We start from the raw sequence: 23,331 nt of genomic DNA, 5'->3' as shown, positions 1-23,331 counted from the left end.
GAATACAAAGTGTACAGTGCTCACTTCATGTTTATTTTTGATTACAAGTATTTGCACTGTATAAAAACATACGAAATAGTATTTTTCAATTAATCTAATACAAGTACCATTGTGCAACCTCTTAGCATGAAAGTTGAACTTACAAATGTAGAGTAATGTACAAAAAAAACTACATTTAAAAATAAAATAATCATAGAATCATAGAACTGTAGGGGACCTCGAGAGGTCCCCTGCACTCACAGCAGAACTAATTATCTAGACCATTCCTGACAGGTGTTTGTCTAACCTGCTCTTAAAAAGCTCCAATGATGGAGATTCCACAGCCTCCCTAGGCAATTTATTCCAGTGCTTAATCACCCTAATAGTTAGGAGGTTTTTCCTAATATCCAACCTAAACCTCCCTTACTGCAATTTAAGCTCATTGCTTCTTGTCCTCTCCTCAGAGGTTAAGAAAAACAATTTTTCTTCCTCCTCCTTATAACAACCTTTTACATACTTGAAAACTGTTATGTTCCCTCTCAGTCTTCTCTCTTCCAGACTAAACAAACCTAATTTTTTCAATCTTCCCTCATAGGTCATGTTTTCTAGACCTTTAATCATTTTTGTTGCTCTTCTCTGGACTCTCTACAATTTGTCCACATCTTTCCTGAAATGTGGCGCCCAGAACGGGACACAATACTCCAGTTGAGGCCTAATCAGAGCAGAGTAGAGCGGAAGAATTACTTCTCGTGTCTTGCTTACATCCCTGAATGATGTTTGCTTTTTTTGTAACAGCGTTACACTGTTGACTCATTTAGCTTGTGGTCCACTATGACCACCAGATCCCTTTCCGCAGCACTCCTTCCTAGGCAGTCATTTCCTATTTTGTATGTGTGCAACTTGTTGTTCCTTCCCAAATGGAGTACTTTGCATTTGTCCTTATTGAATTTCATCTTATTTATTTCAGACCATTTCTCCAGTTTGTCATGATCATTATCAATTTTAATCCTATCCTCCAAAGCACTTACAACCCCTCCCAGCTTGGTATCGTCCGCAAACTTTGTAAGTATAATCTGTATGCCATTATCTAAATCATTGATGAAGATATTAAACAGATCTGGACCCAGAACTGATCCCTGCGGAACCCCACTCGTTATGCCCTTCCAGCATGACTGTGAACCACTGATAACTACTCGCTGGGAATGGTTTTCCAACCAGTTTCGCACCCACCTTATAGTAGCTCCATCTAGGTTGCATTTCCCTAGTTTGTTTATAAGAAGGTCACACGAGAGAGTATCAAAAGCTTTACTAAAGTAAAGATATACCACATCTACATCTTCCGCCCCATCCACACGGCTTGTTACCCTGTCAGAGAAAGCTATCAGGTTGGTTTGACACAATTTGTTTTTGACAAATCCATGCTGACTGTTACTTATCACCTTAATGTAAAACTTTAGGACTGAGTGGACTTTCTAGGCTCTACTTCTTGTTCAGCCAATAGCTCAGACAAACAAGTTTGTTTACATTTTTAGGAGATAATGCTGCCCGCTTCTTGTTACAATGTCACCTGAAAGCGAGAACAGGCATTTGTATGGCACTGTTGTAGCCAGCATCGCAAAATATTTACGTGCCAGATGCGCTAAAGATTCATATGTCCCTTCATGCTTCAACCATCATTCCAGGGGACATGCGTCCATGCTGATGTTTTTGAGTGCAGTTATGTAACAAACAAACAAAATCTACATTTGTAAGTTGCACTTTCACAACAGATTGCACTACAGTACTTGTATGAGATGAATTGAAAAATACTATTTCTTTTGTTTTATCATTTTTACAGTGCAAAAATTTGTAATAAAATAGACACTGATTTCAATTACAACACAGAATATAATATATATGAAAATGTAGAAAAACATACAAAGTATTTAATAAATTTAAATTGGCATTCTATTTTTAATAGTGTGATTAAAACTGTGATTAATTTTTTTTAGTTAATCGTGTGAGTTAAAAATATGGTTGCCTAACTAAGATTATGCTGCGATCTCCAAAGGACCTCCGCTCTCTCTGCAACATGAAGCAAACTGCCTTTGTCTTCCTCCCATACAGGGGCACTGCCATTGAGGAACACATCTCTGAATCCAGCAGCTTTTCTAAGGGACCTGGATGCTACTGCTTTCACATTTCCTGTTCTCTGGTTCTTCCCCAGTCAGAAATGCTCCAGAGTATTACATGACAAAGTACACAAGAGCTGAATGAAGCAGCACCTGAGGTTTAGCAGAGAAACTGCTAGACCTGTTTAATCCTGCAAATTGGGCTCTCAATAGGTAAGTGGAAGATCCACAGGGAACCTGGGGCCTGTTACAAGATCATAAAAAGGGAAAGTTCTCATTTCCAAGAAGAGCAATTGCTGATATTTTTACCTGGTTTGCACACCCTGCTTCTCTTGATTCGTGTTGCAGCAACACAAATCAACTGGGGAAAAAGGTAAAGGAGAGGCCCAAGCACAAGAAGAACTATAAAGGGTGACTAGCATTAGGCAGAGTGGTGCATCAAGCTAGAAAGAGGTGCAGCTCTGAGAAAATTGCAGCCCAAAGCACAAACTGTAAGCATTTGGCCACTCATCAAAAAACAAAAAAAAAGAAAAAAAAAATCTAGCCACCAGGTCATGCTTCTATGTAGGAAGCAAGAACATAATTCACTTGTGGCAGAGAGTTAAAAGAATTTTAAAAGTCTTACCCATTATTAAATGGAATTTTAGCAGCACCTCTGCCAAAACAATCAACTAAGTTGATGGTTTTGTGTATATTTATTTGTAAAATACTTTTTCTTAAGTACGATTTCGGGGAAGTCAGGGAGGAGTTCTGCATTAAGATATAGGAAGAAGAAATCCCTTTGGTTTATTTAGCAGAACACACTTTGGTTACTTTAATTTCTCAAAGTTTCTATCCATACGAAACCAAAACTACCTCATCTCTCATTTTAATGTATCCACTGGAGCCTTTTTAATGTAATTATGGTATTTACATACATCTCACCTCTATTTATAGTACTGTATAAAATACATAACTACAATTTTATGCAGCATTGCTCATACAAAAGCATCATTAATGACAGCACATATTATTCTAGTCAATTCATAAAGGTAAATTAAAATATGCCAGAGGCAACATCTATAGATGTAATAGGACAGAGGTGAGGAGGGAAAATGGCCAAGTTTCAGGGAGAATGATTGAGCAAAAGAAGAGTGGGATAAATTATTATACAAAGAAGGTTAAGAGTCTCAGAACAAGGAAGAAAGATGGATCTTAAGATACGATTTGCATAGAGAGAGTACATCAGGTTCTGCTCCAGATGGTGAGGTTACAGTGACTGTTGTGGGGAGGGGGGGAAAGGAAGAGGAGAACCAAGGAAGCTTCAGAAACAGGCTAAGGATCAGAAAAAAATGGATTAGAGACTGGGGGAAAGGGTTTTGAAAACAAAGAAAGAATTTTGTGCTGATTTAGAAATGGAGAAGCCAGTGAAGATTTCTGAGAATGCAAGCAATCGTGCTGTGTTTCTGCTTTTGGGTAGACAGAGTAAATGAGATGAGTCACTTTTTGGACAAATTGAGGTCTGAAGGGTTGCAACTTTACGACACAAGGGAAAAGGAAGCACGAATTACAACAGTTTAGGTGAGAGGAAATGAACATAAGACTAAGCTTTTCTGCAGAGAAGTAGTGAGTGTAGGATCTGATGGAAATGTAAACAAATGATAGATTCGTGAAATGTGGGTGGCCAAAATCAAGTCAAAGTGTGGGGTGAATTAGAGGATGAAGGTGAAGAGGGAGAAGCAGATACTATGATTTGGGAGGCGGTGTTCTTAGCAATAACAGTTTTGATTTATTGAGCTGAAAGAATTTATGCCAAAGACTGGAACTGAAAAGGTTAAAGGGAGAAGATGTGAGAAAAGAAATGAAACACCAAAGGGAATATCAACTTGGGCATCAGTTTTACAAAGGTAAGTATAAAAACATACCACAAACTGTGAGCATTTTCAAGATACCTAATTTTTTAGTCCAAGTGGAGTACTCAAAATTCTGGTGCCAGTTTTTCTTTGCTGTATAGGGCCACCAGCTGAGAGGCATGGTAGACTTGCTTATAATCACATTATTGGATCACCAAAATGGGGTCAATGTAATTGTGCAGTAACCTGACAAAATTCTACAAATTCTTGAAGCATCCCACACATTGCCCAGGGGCAGGAATGGGGTGATCCAATACTTTTCAGCATATGGTACTATAAATCCCATGAGATGACATAAACTTAATGGTAAGACTTTTGAGTTTATAGCAGGAAAAGTACTGGAATTATATATACTATTCAACAGTACCAAAGAAACTGCACAGAAGTGAAAAAGCATCCATGCTTGTGAGGAAGCTGTATTGGTACACCCCACAACAACATATAATTAGGCAATTTCTTACCAAAACAATCCCCTGAGAAGGTGATGCAGTAACAGAAAGAAGACAATGTTGAAAACACAAGGAAAATACTGTAAACATTTCAACAATTCTATGATTCTACTGAGGAACATAAATAACAAGGTTTATACAGAAGAGAGAGAGAGAGAGAGAAGTGCAGAGAGAAAACCAGATGACAAAAACAAACAAAAAAACCAAAACAAAATCAAGCAGATGCAAAGACCTAATACACAAACAACACATGAAGATTCCACTTTGACAACTGATGTCTGAATATGAGTTAACATTGGGGAAAAAATGAACTATGACAGGGACGTTTCTTAGTCTTTAAAATGGAATCACACTTTGATCTCATGTTATATTAAAAGACTTCTGTCATTTTTATATATATTCTATGTACTTAAGGACTAAAAGAAGAGCATACTGATTTGTGGGGGGTGGGGGTGAAAATGGTCCAACTTGTTTATAATTAGGAGGAATAGGATGAAAGTGAGAACTAGAAAAATGTAGCTGACTATCAAGACAAGTGTCATAACAATAAGACCTATTAGTCTACTGAAATAGTTTCCCAAGGCAAATTGTTGATGTGCCAGTGCTTGAGTCAGTAACATAGGACACAAAGCACTAAAGAATAACAACAAAGGTGGAAAAGGAGTAAATGAGTTGACCAATTAGGTCTTTTCCATGTTTAACTTTTATGAAATAATGTTGTTCTACTTTTGTTAACATCAAATTTATTAAAATGCAAATCCAAACTCAATATTTTGTCTTATCCAGAATAATTCTTAGAACTTAAAACAATTAGTCTTTGAATATGTTGTAAATATATTCACAGTATAACAGGGTGTTGGTAGCTGGAAGGCTAGTAGTCATTAATGTATGATTTGAGTTGAGTTTTCTGAACTGTAAATCACAGAACAAATATTAAAGAAATATTGCACATTCAACTGCAGGTACTGAACCACGTGCATAAGGAAAAAAAATTCCTTATGTAAAACACTTTTCCAAATACAGTTACAAAAGGTGTTAAAATAAATGGGTTGTTATAGACAAAAGCACCTGAACAGATTTAACATATCCACTCATTTTAAACTGAAAGCTACTTAATTAATGCTTTCCAGTGCCTAGATTGCACAGGTAGTTCCTCATATTCATACTATAACACTTGGTGCTAAAGAGAATAATGACAATCAATCAGATATTTGAATTACATATTGTGGATAGGCATTCAAAATGATGTAAGAGCAAAGCAGGTTTGAAATTAGGCACAATAAAGGAAAGGGCATTTTCAAACCTATTTTGGTCTAATTCTACAGTTGCTAGTCATATTTGCTGCAGTTTTCTTATACCTATGTAAACAATAGTCACATAAACCTGAACATTCTAAGCCACTTAGAAAACAACAGCTTATTAGACAACGGTTACTCTTCTACCAGAACAGTCTAACCTACCTAAATAGTTTGGGAGGCAAGATGCTGAATCGTGTCTTGTCTAAAATTTTCCTGATTCTGTTTCTTCCACCAGATACAGTGTTTGCTTTGATTTTCTTGTTTCCTTTCTCGCATGGAAACATCTGTTCCATATCTCCGGGCATATCTGGGATGGAGTAGCGATTACTTTTCTTTTCTGCAATTTTTGGAATATGGGGGACTCCATTTTTCTCCTGTCCTATCCTGCTAAGCAGCTCTTTAAACACTGTAAAAGAAGATAAACATATTATAATTTCTTTTTACCTCCTGGAAAGCTTGTTCTTTTAATCCTTCTTCTTCCCATCCTCACCTACCACCATAAAAGAAATACTGAATAGTATAGTTGTTAACATGCACACTGACAATATGGTCAATTTAATATTCCTTTCCTCTTCCCACTGAAATCAAGTGGAGTTTCGCTATTGAATTCAATGGGAGAGAGAGTAGGCCCTAAATAACTAATGGAAAACAGACTGCAAAGAGAAAAATACTGCATTGGAGGGAATCTGCAACCACAAATTAAGAAATGAAGTAGAAGAAATTTCATCATTTTCACTTTTCTTATTAATAAACATTAAAACACATTTCATAAAACTTTGCTAACATCCACTACAGACAATTAGCTAGATAAAAGGGGAAACATTACATTTACATTAATCAACGTTTTTGTCTATATCTGTTAGGTAATGGGATGTAGATGTTTTCTTAAGAACAACCACAAGACTGACTGACACTTCTTTTATCTTCATTGATATTATCAAATATATTCCACATCCAATATTCTTTTACACTTATCAGATTTAACTGGTCAACTGGTAACAATGACATTTCCAGAAAACACCATTCCATGGGGAAAAAAGTTATACCTATTTTATTTGTGTTGCTGTTATATAACATAAAACCCTGCCCTTCAAAGCTGTACATGAATTCCTGCCAAGCAGTTTATTTTTTTTAGATCTTTGAGGTTGCTGACATCAGAGAAATATAGTGTTTTCAGTTGAACACATATGGCTGTGCTCACTGAAACAGAACTTACAGCTGCACAGTGCTGATTACTCGTGTTTTCCACCCAAACCAGGCAGGCAGCACATACTATGCACAAATACCAAATCAAATTGCATGCTTTTATTACATAGCAAAATTTAGGACCGTATACCTTTGTAGAAGAAATTCAGGTGTGAGCGTGGGGATTCACTGATATATTCTCTGATAACTCACTAGCACCATATTAGGCATTTAGCACTCTATTCAAAAATTAGAATAGCAAATACAGTCTTTGCAAAGGGCTTCAGCTGATGGATTTGTTAAAATACGTCAAGCAGCGGACAGAGTAAGCACCTTGAATATCTAGCAACAATAAAACGGGCTCATAATCCACGCATATACATTTATATGTACAGTGCTGTAATTCTGAACAGATAATCAGAGAGAGCTAGACCATCCTGAGTTTTTTTTCCACTGACTTGGTTGCAGCTATGTTTCATGTTCATATGAATATGTTAACTTTCAGCGGAAGGTTGTACAAGTTGGTGTACTGCTGCATGTCACCTTGAATTAGCATACGTTATTTGATGAAAGGGGTTTTTTAAAATTATTTTTGTCCTCATTTTGTTTGTAACAACAAGCTATAGTTAAGTTCATGCCACTTTTTGACCTCTATAGTGACGTAAAGAAAAAAAATTAAAAACAGAAAATCAATAGTGAATAGAGACAAGTAATTAGAAGCAGCAGATGAGACCCAGGAGAGGAAAAGACCACCAGCAACCTCAGATATAACATGAGTCAAAGAAAAGAAACCATGTATGTTTAGGGGGCATCTTGTTCTTACTGCAGTGGTATTTGTGTTGTTGGATGCAGACCATGTATGCCCTGGGTTATGGAAAACTAACAGATATTTTGACCGAGATTTAAAAAAGTTATTTGTTTATAAAAATTACAATTTAAAGCTAAAATCGATACTGCACATATACTTGATAGATTCCCTATTTTCTCTTTCAGATGTAACAGATGTTATGGCGCTCACACCCATTATTAAAAGTTTTTTTAAAAACCTGATTTTACATCTTTTGCTATTTCTTGTCAAAAGAGGTGACAGAGAGGATTTGTGAAGGAGTGACTTACTGGTTCATAAACTTTGCGTCAGATTATTGGCTCCCTTTCAGCCCCTTTGTGTGAAGGCCCAAAAAAGCTGCTTAAATGGTCACATGAGGATTTCCCAGGGAGCACAGAGCTGGTTATGCTGCCTCTACCCCTGCCTCCATCCCCATGCAGACCCTGGCATAGGGGGAGTACCCAGGCAAAAAAGGGACATGGCCTCTGTGCTCTGGTGCTCATCAACTCCTAGAATGGCTCCTTGGGGTCATAGGCAAATGGGTGGAACTTAGTGCGGCCCTGAGGCCTTCAGGATAGGGAACTTTGTCTTCTTTCTCACATGTAAGGTACATTGGCTATGCAAGTCTACTCACCAAAAATGTTTGTTTTTACAGTAATGGAAAGATGAGTATTGTTCCTCAAGATTTCAACAGCTTTTACAAATGTAATGTTCTCAAAGTTCTGTCCATTTACTTCCATTATCTTTTAGGAGAAACAGGAAAAAAAACTGAATTTTTAGATTAAATGTCACAAAACGTTTTCCATTCTCTAAATTTACTATTTAATATTATAAAAAAGATACAATAAATGCTTCAGAAGTTAAAATACTGCTACATATCAGAGTGGTATTATGAAAACATGCATTACTAAATATCCTAATAAATTAGTTGCTACAATTTAAATATAAGTATGTCCTATAAACATGTCAGACTTTGTTGCACCCAGAAGGGGAACTGAAGTCTTTTAGTGGCCCAGCTGAAGAGCTAGGGCCAGAAAGGCCCAGAGAAGCAGAGAGTCTCCAGGGAGAGAGCCCTGGTGGATGTGATCCCACACCAGGGCCAGGACTGCTTAAAGAGCAGGAATAATTTGAGGGAGCCCAGAAGGGGCTGAGAGACCGTTTGGCCAGGGTACTGTGATAGGCCCTGCTGGACTGATTGAAGAGTAAGCCCCAGGATAGGGTCGCAGATCGAAGGACCTTACAGAGGGTAATGAAATAGGCCCCCTGTTGGACTTATATCCCAGAAGGAGTTTGCTTTGCTTTTATCAACCAAACAGACTTTGTCTGACTTGGTCGTAGGACTGAGTCAGCAAAGACCCACCACAAACAGAGTGTGTGCAGGCACATGCACTTGGCCAGGGGGCACTCGCGAGAGTGAGTGTACCCCATTACAACCCTTTTTAACAATTTTCCTAAAACAAACCATGATTAGGATATTTTGGGTTTTTTTTCATATATATTTTAACTGTAGAAGAGAACTGCAGATGCAAACCGTAAATCCTTAAAATACTACATAGTTTGGTAAACATAGTGAGCAAGTTAGTAATATTTTAAGTCTTATATTTCAGACAAACGTTATCTATCATTTACTGTACTTGGTTAAACCAGGAGGGATTTTTATTAAAATTACATCTGAAACATGAATAATTTTATGCACTTTCTTACCTGATCACCACGCTTAAGTCCAGCTTCTGCTGCTTTGCTGCCTGTTTCTACAGTCTCTACAAAAATGCCAAAACCCTTGTCGCTTCCTCCAACTAGACAGAAAAAGAGTGGCGAGTCTCTGGAAGGTTTCTGCAGAGTAATTTGCCTCCACTTTGCTTTGGCGGCACAGGCAATATTCAACAACCTGAGGTGACCCTTCATTTTCTGTAAATCAGAAGACACACAAAGGAATGCAATGTTTCTTCATCTCGAATTGGAAGAACGACTGAAAAGAACAATGCCACAGAAAAAAGAATCTATGAACTTAAGGAACCAATTCTTACTAAAAAAAACCCCAAACCCTGTTCTTTCTTGAAATACCATCAAGGGATAGAAATGAGTAGTCTATACCATTTTACTGTTTGATTCTGTACAACCATATGTACAATTTAGACCAAATAGGACTCTGTTAAAAGCTAAATGTAGATGGTCTTCTTCTAGCCCAAAGACTTTTAAAAAGATTCTTAAATCACAGATGGAAAAAAAACACACCTCACTGGAAAGCATGACACTAATAGTTTTTAGTCCTACCGTATCTTCCAACTTTTTTTCAAATTCTTCCAGAAACCGTGTCATAGCGGGATCTCCTTCAAAATCATTAAAATGATTGTTCACCCACAATAAGACCACTCTGGTGACCTTCAGAAACAAGATAAACATGAGGGTGTATTTTGGATGGGTTGGTTTTGGAGTTGATAGTAAGGAAAAAGAGATGATGTACAATGTAAACATATTTGTTTATGTGGATTTAATCTGATTGCCATTATTTTCTACATTGATGTTACACAGGTTTTTCATAGAAGTAAACCAAAAGCAGAGGTCACTTTTACTGCTTTTAAACCATCCCTGAGTCATTTTCCTCCACTGCACAATTAAACTGATCAGAAAAGGAAAAATCAAATTGGATCCGAGGGTCTGGACTACTATCTACAGTCACACAAAGTCAACACCAATTAATTTCCCTTCTAGTACTTTTAGTTTTGCTTAACTCAGAAACCTTCCACTTTTCAAATTGCCACTGTGAATGGTCAATTCTTTAAGCATAATTTCTAGGAAATGTATAGTAATGATAAAACATTACATCCCGAGAACCTTCATCTCCATTTTTTGACAATGCAGTTGACTGTGCTACAGAATTACTATACAACTCTCATAGTCAGCCTGTCAATTACTCAATCTCTATTAAACAAAAGTGCTCAAAAATTACAGCAGTTTCTTTTGTCTAAAAATAAAGTACTTCCTATTTTATTTGCTGAGACAGTTTTCTTTCTTTGCAAGTCCACAAAAAAGTTGCTGTATGCAAAAGTGCTTGTAATTTCACATTGGCAAAAATGTTATCCAACCCAGGCCCTCCGCCCAAGTCATTTTTAGTATCTATATACTCAGCCCATTTTGAAGTCACTCTTTTCATTATGCATAGAAAAGACAAATCTTGAAAGTGTTTGACATGTGTGTGACATACCCAGGGCACAATCCAGATTAATGAGTAGCTGTGTCACCCCTGCCTTCTAGCCTGGGGTGTCCTTTACAATGCTTTGCTGCTGTAGCTTCCAGTCTGGATTGCTCACAAACAGCCTCCGGCATGAAAGTCACTTCCAGTTATGTCTGTGTGTATACTGCAGCCAGTACGTAGGCTCTTACTAGCTTGAATTATACTACAGGGTGACCCCAACACACTCCCAGAGTCCCAGATTTTTCCCCTAAAATGTTTGCCCTGTACTGCCCAGCTCTCTCCTGGACAATACAAATTTACATAGGTCTGTTATTTCATCAATGGGAATATTATGCACATATTTTATCATCCCAAATGGAGTTTCCCAAACACTTAAATTTAAACACACTGGATTAAATAAAACAATAAAACAAGTTTATTCACTACAAAGAGATAGATTTTAAATGAATACAAGTAACAAGGTATAAGAGTCAGAAATGGTTACAAGAAAAATAAAGAATAAACGCAACTAATGCCTAACTTAATAAACTATCTTAAATTGAAAGCGAAGTTCTTCTCAACACCTGCACTTGGTCTTAGTGGCCAAACTTCTTAGGCCAGGACCCCTTCTTCTGTTTAATGGCTGCTTTCTTTGTTCCTTCTAGTGCAGTGAATCAATCGACAAAGAGCGAGAGCAAGAGAGGAGGGGTGCCCTGGGGTGTTTGTCCTCCCTTTTAATAGTGTCAGTCCCCTCCCACTTGGAAAACATTTCCAGATGAGATTCAGGATGACAGGCACTCTGTGTGGAAGGAAACTTCATGCTGTTTCTGTGCTAAGATGTATATTTTTTGCCCCATCCCTTTTCCTGCCAAAAAAAAAAAAAAAAAGGCCACTTAGCAAGTAATGGCCCATCAACCTTGTTTACACCTGGCTGACGTGTCAGCTTGCCCTTTGTCTTTGAGGGACTGGTTTGGCCACTCCACGGACTTCCCTGGAAAATATACTTTTAGTCATGACCTCAGCTTATGTTTATAACTTCACATATAATAAAATACTGCTATGTGCATTTTGCCATGACATTATTGATCAGCAAATTTTGAGTTTTTAAATGGTATCTCACAAGCCATACTTTATACAAAGATTATTACAATAGAGTGTAGGATGTGGACATGGGAGTATATTCTGTCACAATATGGAATAGTCCTGTCAGACAGACTACTAAGATCATGTGGCAGTTATTTCAGATGTTCTCTGTGGACAATTTTCACATTTTTAATTAAAAAAAAAAAGATTAATGGTCAAAATGCATGGCACAAAAAAGGGAGAAAGAACAACAACATGAAACAGTTGAAAAGCACAAAAAAGACTCTGTAATTTTAAATACCAGCTCTTTTGCTGGTCAACAGGCTTTGTTGCAGGTAAACTCTAGTATATGTGAAAAAAGTCAGCTAAGAACATTATTGCCATCTTTTTCAAATAGGCTATGAATAAAAACCATCAGACCATGTAAGTTTTATTTTGTGTACACGTGAATATTCATACAGAACTTCACTTACTTCCATATACAGAAGTATTGTAATTTCATCAACTGCACCATCTACAACCCTTTTCTATGGTGGAAGTAAACTTCAGGTGCATGGTTTGTAGAAAGCTGCTTAAATCAAATGCTCTTGCTGCCTTGAAAACAATGGAAGATAGGTCCAATGCTGTCATGAAAGCAACAGTGATATGCCCAGGAAATCATGGACACTTAATTGCCCTGAATTACTGGCAAAAATGGGTCTTCTGAGAGGGCCGATTGTACCCAGAATATGAGAGAGTACAGTTGAAAATATTTGCTCTATGTGAAATTTGTGAACAATAGGTCTTGACTTAGATTTCAGATACATTGCCATTTACATATTTAGATCAGCAATTACACATTTTAGAGGCTATGATCAGGCATATCTGAATTTAGAATCAAAACTTACATGTGTGCAACTATGTGGAAGAATACCTGTTTATGCTACTGAAATATATTGCTATAAAAATATGTATTTTTAGATTATCATGGAACAGCCAGACTTTATCAGCACCATAAAAAAGGGTTAAAGATTGATAATATTTTCATCACAAAAGCTGGTCTGTTCATTTGACACCAACCTTATCCCGGAGGCTGTCCACTTTAAACCAATCCAGGAGTTTATCCCCAACTTCCAATGGGCTTGATAGAAATGTCCTGTATGTTAAAAGGAAATCTTCTATATAAGTTGGGTCCACAATAGAATGTTCTTCTATTAAATGCATGATGAGTCGCTCAGGTGTTGCCTTAAAAATAGAAGTTCAAAGGGCTTTCAGGAAGTATCACACAGTATCATCACCCCATTGATGATATCCAGGCTTTGAACCACGCATAGTGCACTTTTTATTTTTTCTTCAAATTATACCAAGTGACTGATAAACGCTTAGAAAGAAAAAGAATCAGTGTGTTTAAGTTCAGTTCACATATTTCAACCTTCCTAAACATTTTGCAGGACTATGCACGATCTTGTCATTTATAATAGCATTTGGTTTGCACAATAACATTCCATTGATTCTTTTGTTTGTTTTAAAATCCCTCTTCTAATCCAACACAACACAGATTAACGAATGTAAAGACACTAATTGGTGGTTTCTAACATAAAACCAGAAAATCTGTACTGAATAGATCCTGTTTTATTAATAAGAAGCAGATTTTGTATTTATATAAAAATATAAATCCTTTCTAATCAACTCTCTATTGAGCTGTATTAGGAGAGACAAATGTGAATATATGTTCCAGGTTCCCACTGTATTTTCTGACAAATTAACATTTTTAGAGATTGACAGGTAGAATATTAAGTAAATAAAGAAAATCACCTTAATAACTATATGTCCTTTCCTGGTTCCACTGCGATCTAGCTCTCTGTGCTCCTTTACCATAACAATTTCTCCTTCTTCCTCGACTTTATGAGTGTTTTTTTCCACATGGTTCAGAATCCGCCAGTAATCCTGCTGAGCTATACAAACAAACTGACCCAGAACAATATGGGGACAATTAATAAACCTGTAGTACATAAACACATCGCCACACACTAAACCTGGGCAAATGTAATGCAATAGTGATAGCATATCATTTGACATCAGTCCAGTCCTGTTCAGTTCCACTAGATATTAAATTGTAAACAGAGTCCAAGTTAAACTGATAATCCCTCCTACAGCACTAAGATGTTACTGTGCAAAGACCAATCTTAAAAGAGAACTTAGCTTGTAAAAAGTGGAAATGGATATTTTCTGTTTAACTGTTCTTATAGCATTTGAAACACACACAAATACCATGACCTTAAGTGGTAAATAGCTACTTCAGCACAACACAAAAGTTCCTGTTTCGCAGATGACAGCAATGTACAAGAAAATTGTTACAAAATAAGAAGGGAGAACCGACAACTAAGGGCTTGTCTATATGGTGTTTTAGTTTGCACTAGAATGGTATAAATTCTAGTCCATACTAGCTTGTTGTGCACTAACTAGCCTGTGTGGACCCTGCTGGCCCACACCAAAAGTTCCTTAGTGTGTGTTAATGTAGCCCTGTAACTTGCACTAGGAAACTTTTAATTAGGGTTGCAAACATTGCATTTCAAAATTAAGGGACTGTTTTTTTAGCATCCACGTCCTCCCCCTTCTCCTGATATCATCATCATCATCATTAATAATAATAATAATAATCAGTACTCACCTACATTCACCAGTGGTATTTCTTGTCGCTTTTTGCGGCAATCAGCAACTCCTGATCTTGGAAAACACCCCTTCTAATAAGGGATTGTTGGCAATCCTACTTTTTAATGCATGCCACCAGGGCCCACATGGGCCATTTAGTGCACAACATGCTAGTGTGCACCGGAATTTACACCCGTCTATTGCAGACTAAAGCATTGTGTAAACAAGCCCTAATTTAACAGAGTGCCCACCCTTCCAAATGTCTCACCCCCACCATCAAGTGCCAACTTCCTTTATTCTATTTCCAGAATAAATATCATTATGTTAGATGAAACCATATTATCTTTTTTATTAACCATTTAAAAATGCGAGAAAATTATACACAAGTATAATCTTACCTGACAGTCATCTACTTTGGTCCTAACCACTCCATTCATGTACTGTTTATCCAAAGAAGGGGTAATCCCAAAACTATTTCCCATACAGAGACTTTCAGTTTTCCCATCTGGATGGCTGATTTCCACGGTGCCGTTTAAAATAACATACCAAGAATCAAGCTAGAATGAATTTAAAAAAAAAAAAGTATGGATCTCTCAGCAAGTTCTAATAAGTAAGATGAATGCTTATCTTCCAGAAGTATTTGCCCATGTGATAGTAAATATGCTTTCATTACAATTTTGTAACATTTCATTCAATACAACATGTCAAGAACTGCTGTTTACTGTCCACTGACTTGTAAGCAGTAGGTGAAGGATGAGCCAAAATAAAAAAGTTTATTTCTAGCTTCGCAATCTACCAAGTACTAATAATTTCCAAATATTTACATGTCCTGTTTTGACAACGAAGCCTATGGTGTGATACTATATTTTTTACATAGGCATTAAAACATGACCACTGGACACTCAAATTTGCACAAGAGGAGACTTGAGTTAAGCCAGTGGGTAACAATTGCACAAGATCAAAAACATTTTTTAAAAGATTACTTCAGAAAAGAAATATTTCCTGGGCAGAACATTTTATCTTTTTACTGATAGAAACGATCCATTCTTTTATGACATTATAAATACAATTTTTGTAAAATAACCCCTAACTACTAGGTAGCAGTACAAAAATAAATTGCAATATACCAGATTACTGTTCAAGTACTATACATACAAATTGTTTAATGCTATTGTATGTTTAGATTTGAACATATTAAAATCCTGAGTTTCAGTATCATACAGTGCTTAAATTATGTTATGTGCTATAACTTACTTCTTGTCCATCTTCAAGTATGATGGCTCCTGCTTGTTCTACCACTTCAAATATCATAACTGAACAAAGCTCTCTTCTTACAGACATGGTCATGTTTGCAAAGGCTGGGAGTTGATGCATAAATTCCAGTAATTGCTCTATTAGATAAAGGAAACATTGATATGAAGACTGCAAGGCCTGTGCCTCTAAGGTACCATACCCCCTGCAGGTATATTAAACCTCAGAGTTAAACTTACTGAAGGAATTACTCAGTGGTATTTCTATCACTATTAGTGCCTGTGGCTAAATGAGCACAGCATGCATTTTTTACAATCAACATTAATAAAAAGAACCTGGCTTTTCAATCTTGATTGTGCTCTGATTGACTATTACGGCATCAATCTAGCTAAGCGTAAAAGCACTTGAACTTCAAGCCTTTAGAAAAGTTATCAAGTATTTTTGCTGAATGATGATTGTAAGCTAGATAATATCAATAACATGAAATCATTTTTCAGTGTTCAGAGAAATAATCAGAGGAAAAGTATAAACTATTTCAATTTTTATTTTAGTGTTAAACTAATGCCAACTTTAGCTTGGTGCTTGCAGAAATCTCTTTTTGACTCAGATTCCTTGGAACTTAAATTCAGCCTCTTTATACTGTGATAATAATACCAGCCCTGCCAAAAATTCCAAAACAAATATGCCAGCTTCAGGTAGTTAAATTTATTCCCCCCGCCCCCACCCCATACCCTGCATTAGCAAACTGTAATCACCAAAGTATTTAGCAACTCAGTGCTAATATTTTCAAACACCTAGTTTCTCATAATATATATAAGAGAATAATAGTCTAGTTTAGTTTATAAATTCTTTGGGAACAACAAGAGTTGGAAAAAATCTCTGAAAAGCATCATCCATAGTTATGAGGCTATATATTTATTAATAATTATGCACTTACACAAATGTCAAAGAAGCCTTTATTATTTGAGTTATAAAATAGATCATATCAAGATCTTTCTCACCAATGTCATCATCCGTTTTGTCTGCAGGTTCTTTTTCAAGGCACTCTCGTACAACATCTCGCCCCAGCAATGGATCTGAAGTTCTGTCAATATCTTCATCTTCTTCTTCTTCATCTTCAGAGTCCACAGGTGCTTCTGGGAGACCTGTTAAATCTACATCTCCCATATCACTTTCTGTAGCCTGTAGAAAAGAAATGATCAGGCAGTAAATTCAATTTCTACACAGGTTTAACAGTTTATTATGGCCTAAGCTTATAGTTCCAGTTAGTTTATACCACAAAAATGAAAAAGTATCCTTTGACTAATAATTATGAGCTACAAGTTATGATAACTCAACATGTTTTACCACTTGAATACTTAAGGAAAGATATTACAATGCAATTTACTATTACAGAAAGACTGGTATAAATATCTATCTGGTGCATGTACATGCATATGTTTTTATAATTTACATAAAAAGCATACATAAGAGGACAGAGACGTATTATTTTCATAAATCAGGGATGACTATATGTGTTGTCACTCATGAACTGTAGTCATCCCTGACTTATGAAAACAAAAATAGTATGTTGCACCATACTCTTTGTACATATACTTATAGATGAGAGAAAATGGTTAAAGTGGAATATACAACCATTGCAATTTTATATGTTGCTGGTTGAACTCAAATTATCTAAATGATCTATACCACAATTCATACAGTTTAGTTAGTTAGTATGTACACATTACGCCTCTGGCGTTTAGGGCAGTGACGAAGCTCCTCCGCTCCTGTCTTTTTCTGGCAAGTCTTTCAATGGGGCACAGCATGCTCCACACCTCGAACCTCTCAGATTTTGGAAGGCACTTCAGATTCTTAAACCTGGGGTCGAGTGCTGTAGCTATCTTTAGAAATCTCACATTGGTACCTTCTTTGCGTTTTGTCAAATCTGCAGTGAAAGTGTTCTTAAAATGAACATATGCTGGGGCATCATCCGAGAGTGCTATAATATGAAATATATGGCAGAATGCGGGTAAAACAGAGCAGGAGACATACAATTCTCCCCCAAGGAGTTCAGTCACAAATTTAATTAATGGATTATTCTTTTAACAAGAGTCATCAGCATGGAAGCATGTCCTTTGGAATGGTGGCCGACGCATGAGGCGGCATGCGAATGTTTAGCATATCTGACATGTAAATACCTTGCAATGCAGGCTACAAAAGTGCCATGCAAATGCCTGTTCTCACTTTCTGGTGACAAGAAGCGGGCAGCCTTATCATCTGTAAATGTAAATAAACTTGTTTGTCTTAGCAATTGGCTGAACAAGAAGTAGGACTGAGTGTAGACTCTGAAGTTTTACATTGTTTTGTTTTTGAGTGCAGTTATGTAACAAACAAACAAAATCTACATTCGTAAGTTGTACTTTCACAACAAACAGATTGCACTACAGTACTTGTATGAGGTGAATTGAAAAATACTATTTCTTTTGTTTATCATTTTTACAGTGCAAATATTTGTAACCAAAAATAATATACACTATGATTTCAATTACAACACAGAATACAATATATATGAAAATGTAGAAAAACATACAAAATATTTAATAAATTTCAATTGGTATTCTGTTTAACAGTGCGATTAATCAAAATTAATTTTTAAAATCACAATTACTTTTTTTTAGTTAATTACATGAGTTAACTGCGATTAACTGACAGCCCTAATAAATATTAAGACTTTCATATGTCATTTTAAAAGAAAATTAAATTGTTCAAGTATTTATCCATCAAAACTAAGAAATAATGCTCGAATCACCCACTTAATCCTATCTGGGCAAGGCAATCATAAAGGGTTAAATCCACTTCATATTACATCACTTTACTGGCTTATGTTGCTCACATTAACTCAGAGGTGGGCAAACTTTTTGGCCTGAGGGCCACATCTGGATAGGAAAATTGTATGGCGGGCCATAAATGCTCAAAAATTGGGGGTTGGGGTGCAGAAGGGGGTGAGGGCTCCAGATGGGGGTGCAGTCTCTGGGGTAGGGCCAAAAATAAGGAGTTCATGGTGCGAGAGGGGGCTCGGGGCTGGGGCAGGGGGTTAGGGTGCAGGGGGGGAGGGTGAGGGCTCTGGCTGGGGCTCGAGATGAGGGGCTGGGGGTGCAGAAGGATGCTCCGGGCTGGGACCGAGGGGTTCGGAGGGCAGGAGGGGGATCAGGGCTGGGGTAGGGAGTTGGAGGGCAGGAGGGGTTCAGGAGTGCAGGCTCTGGGCGGTGCTTAACTCAAGCAGCTCCCAGAAGCAGCAGCATGCCCCCCCCTCCAGCTCCTATACAGAGAAGGGCAGCCAGGAGGCTCTAAACACCGCCCCGCCCACAGGCTCCGTCCCTGCAGCTCCCACTGACCGTGATTCCAGGCCAATGGGAGCTGCGGGGGCAGCGCTTGGGGCAGAGGCAGTGTGCAGAGCCCCCTCGCTGCCCCAACACGTAGGAGTCAAAGGGGGGAGATGCCGCTGCTTCCGAGAGCCGCGCGGCACCACAGCATGTGCAGAGCGGGGCAAGCCCCTGACCCCGCTCCCCGGCTGGAGTGCCGGAGCAGGGCAAGTCCAGGACCCTGCTCCCCGGTGGGAGCTCAAGGGCCAGATTAAAACGCTTGAAGGGCTGGATGCGGCTCCCAGGTCATAGTTTTCCCACCCCTGCATTAACTACTTCGGAATTAAGCCCAAGTGCAAACTGTGTTTGGAGAGAGTCTCAGCAGCACAGCACCTTTATTCAATAATTTCTAGCCTTTCTACGGCTAATTAGCCTGAATTTTTATTGTGTTTTTCAATCAGAGCAACACAGATTGTGGACCTCACTTCCCAGTTTGACAAGCTCAAGCTAAAATACTAAAGCTTAAGCATATATGCAGAATAAGGGGAGGAGGGTTGTTTGTTTGGTTCTGTTTTTTTCTGATTTAGGTGACAATCAGCCAATAAAAGACATGCAACCCTTCTTTCTACAGGCAAAAGAAAGAAGTGCTAGATTGTATCCAGCCGCTTCAGGAATGCATAAGGGGAAGGGACAAGAAGCAATCACCACCTCCCAGACCTCTAAGCAATCCAGATATAATGTCAGTCCATGCAGACCCAGTCTGAAACTGCCACAGCAAGTCACTCTGGCTCTCTAGGGTGACATGTTTTCCTACAAGCCAGACAACGGCCCCCACCACTTACTGTGCGGTTAGGTCATTCCCCAAGGGTAAAAGTGAACTTTCTTTTATTATGCCCTAGTCTACTATGCCCGTGAACAAATAATTACCTATGAAATAACAGATGGTTCTTAAACTGTGTCCTAAGGACCACTTGCAGATGGCCCACAAAGTGTTCATAGGTTACACAGTGATGGGAGAAAACCTGGGGGCTTTGGACAGCACACATTGAGCTATCTGTAGAAACAGCTGTTCCTGTTGCCAAAAATGATACCACAGCTGCTTCTACTATCCATTATTACAAACACTGTCAACTTCAAAATTCCTTGATGAACTGTTAAATCCACTAATTTATTTATTTTTCAATGAACAGAACGTGTGCTGGTCGCATAGCCTGTGAGCACATTTACATGATAAATATGCAATTATTTAATTTCTGATACATGGAGTGGCAATAATAACCAGTCAAAACGCCACCATCCCTTAATAACCAGCAGAATGCAATCACTGACTCAGCTCCACAAAATCATTACACAAATAAGGACTTGCAGGATGAGGAGGTGTAGGGAACCCTATTAACAAACTAGCGTTTACCTAAGGCAAAAAAAAAAAAAAGCCCAAGTAAAACAATGGGCATTACACACCATGTCTGGAAGGTCAAACTTTAATTTTCAGTTTTCAATTTTACATAATACAAGCACAACCCTGTAATTACACAATGTACAAACAACAAGGTGACAAAACTGCATTTTCAAAAAGCTATGCCCTTCGGATTGACCTATGTTGTAGATCTGAAAGACTCTTAAGAGCTAAACTGTTTAGTACTTTAAACAGACTAATATTTACTCCTTAAGAGAATAAAATGCACCAGTCTCACAAACCGGCACCAAAATAAAAATAGCAACTTAATCTACTCTATGAATGATTTAACATTTCATTTCATATTAAGTAGAACTACTGTAAGAGCAACAATTCTAAGCACATGTCAATTACGAAAAGGTCAGCAGTTGTCACCTTGTTTACCATTGTGGATGAACATTAATTATTAACCAACACTAGATCAATGATAAGAACAGCCTCCAAGTCCAAACTGCACATAAATTAGTTGGAGACGTATTTATTTTGTTTTTGTTTTTTCACAGAAGCTAGCCTATTCCAGGGAAATAGTCTAAGAGGAATGAAGAAATGGCCTTTCAGACAATCTCCTTAATTCACAATAGTACTACAGAATAGCGTGCCCTCCTTTTAGCCTGACTTCTTTTAAAAATGCAGACTCAAATCTTCTTAAAAACATACAGACACCAGTATGTTCCAATAAACTTTTGAAACTTTTAACTCTTATAAAGCATTTAAGTTACAAAGGAAACCTAATATTATTAAAACAAAATATATTTCAGAGGCACGTAGAGCTATTTAGGACCAAAGTTTCATCTGTCTGAAAATTGTTAGCACATCATCATTGCTGCGTTTCAGTCTCCCAATTCGCCAAAGGGGAAAGAACACAGCTTCAGTCACTATCATTACACAGCAGAGATATTTAAAGTTTAAATGAAAACAAGAGGCATGTCAACTCAGCAGGCAATAAGAAAGCAACATAGGTAGAACAAGTTAACAACCAGCAATATTCTCTGAAATGCTGACAGTATTCATGGCAAGAAGGGAAGTATTACACCAAAGCTGTGATCTTGTGGTCCTCAAGAACCAAGGTAAAACGCAATAATATTTTAACTATTAAGAAATTATAAACTATGGATAGTAAAATCACAGCAATGTAACACTATAAGTACCTGATTTTTTTTTTAAAGGGAGGCTAAATTAAGATCAGTAACTTAAAGGGTAAAAAACATTACATTAATGTTTTAATTATTCTAGAACCAAGCCTTACAAATCCAAGAAATTCAGAGTAACGTTACACATAACTGAAATCCAGAAAAAGGCTCGTAAGATATAGAAATGTATAGCTGAGGCACCTAAGCAACCTTCACTCTGTTCTGTAGTAGCATTATGAAATAACTATTTGATTATGAATAATGCATTTTAGCATTGTAGCTTCAGAGTAGATTAAACTGGACTTCTAAAAAACAGTTTTTCTCTCATATTTTCCAACCTTGTGGTGTCACTATAGGAAGAAATTCACACTACACATTCTCTTTCACACTGGAATGCCACACAGAAGTTCTCAGTGAAAGGCACTTCACACACACTGACTGGTACTCCTGAAGGAATTCTGCGCCAAAAATTTTAAAATTCTGAGTACATTATAAAATTCTGCATATTTTGTCAGTAAATAAATGTGGAGGCTCCAGCATGGCAGTGAGGATCAGAAGCCATTGTCTGCACAGAGGTGGGAGATCATGTCCAGGGGGAGGGCTGCAGGATGAACTTGGCGGCAAGGCTGCACCCAACCCTGACACAAGGCAAGGGCCAGGACTAAGCCTGAAACACCCCAGGGCCCTGTCCCTCCGTGTCAGGTGCACCAACATAGCAAGTGAGAGGGACAGTCTCTCACACACATGCTCAGCGCTAGCCCCCAATCCAGGTGTGGGACAGACAGGCTCAGCCCAGCAGGATCCAAGTGTGGAGGGGCTTAGTGTGTGGGGATCCAGGTGTGGGGTGCAAGGATTCTCTGTGGGGCAATCTGGGTGCGGGCAGCTCCGGGGAGTGGGGGTCGGGGTGCAGGGGATCAGGTATTGGGGCTTGGAGAGGCAGGGGTCTGGGTGCAGCTGGTTGGGAATCAGTGGAGTGAGGGGGTGGGTGCAGTTGATTTCTCGGGGTGGTCCAGCTGCGGGGAGGGAGGGCTCGTTGGGGTGGGGGTTTGACTGTGCGCGGCTCAGTGGAGGATGATCTGGGTGCAGGGGTAGGGATCCAGATGCAGGAGTGGTGGGGCTTTGGCGGGGGGGATCTCAGTGCAGGGAGTGGGGTTCAGCAGCGGGGTTTGGGTGCAAAGGGGTGAAGCTCGGCGAGGTGAGAGTTCAAGTGTGGAGAGCTCGGTGGGGTGGGGGTTCTGGGCACGGGGAGGGGGGTCTGGATGCACAGGGGTTGGGCGGACAGGGGATCAACTCCTGTATAGTGACCTCTCCTTCTGCAGCTGAGGAGCGATGGGGGCAGGAAGTGGGGGGCAATGGAAGTGGTGCAGTGCTTCCTGAAGCCTGGTGTGGAAGCAGAAACAGAACTGTCAGAAAAGAACTGCAATGCATGACAGTTTGTTAGCAAGAGTCAGGCTAACTGTAGCCCTGATAACGCGAGATTTGTAGAAGCGAGGATTGTGTGAGGCGAGTGGGAAAGAACTG

At 38.4% G+C, this 23,331-nt stretch overlaps 1 protein-coding gene across 2 annotated transcripts in view; it reads right to left on the bottom strand.

Moving 5' to 3' along the window:
* The window catches only part of RAPGEF6 (Rap guanine nucleotide exchange factor 6), a 241,511-nt gene that overhangs the window by 53,301 nt on the left and 164,879 nt on the right, over positions 1 to 23,331 (bottom strand). For both annotated transcript variants that reach the window (XM_024213334.2, XM_024213333.2), the window contains 9 exons: positions 16,882 to 17,062; positions 15,884 to 16,020; positions 15,028 to 15,186; positions 13,793 to 13,945; positions 13,058 to 13,222; positions 10,015 to 10,122; positions 9,445 to 9,648; positions 8,375 to 8,483; positions 5,892 to 6,135 (listed from right to left, as the gene is read on the bottom strand). In XM_024213334.2, coding sequence (XP_024069102.1) covers positions 5,892 to 6,135; positions 8,375 to 8,483; positions 9,445 to 9,648; positions 10,015 to 10,122; positions 13,058 to 13,222; positions 13,793 to 13,945; positions 15,028 to 15,186; positions 15,884 to 16,020; positions 16,882 to 17,062 — 1,460 coding nt within the window. The remainder of the gene's footprint in view (positions 1 to 5,891; positions 6,136 to 8,374; positions 8,484 to 9,444; positions 9,649 to 10,014; positions 10,123 to 13,057; positions 13,223 to 13,792; positions 13,946 to 15,027; positions 15,187 to 15,883; positions 16,021 to 16,881; positions 17,063 to 23,331) is intronic.

The sequence above is a fragment of the Terrapene carolina genome, unplaced genomic scaffold (assembly GCF_002925995.2).
Source record: "Terrapene carolina triunguis isolate 2854851 unplaced genomic scaffold, T_m_triunguis-2.0 Scaffold629, whole genome shotgun sequence".
NCBI classification, from domain to species: Eukaryota; Metazoa; Chordata; order Testudines; family Emydidae; genus Terrapene; species Terrapene triunguis.
The sequence above is the reverse complement of the archived record's forward strand: the minus strand, read 5'-3'. Positions and strand labels throughout refer to the sequence as shown.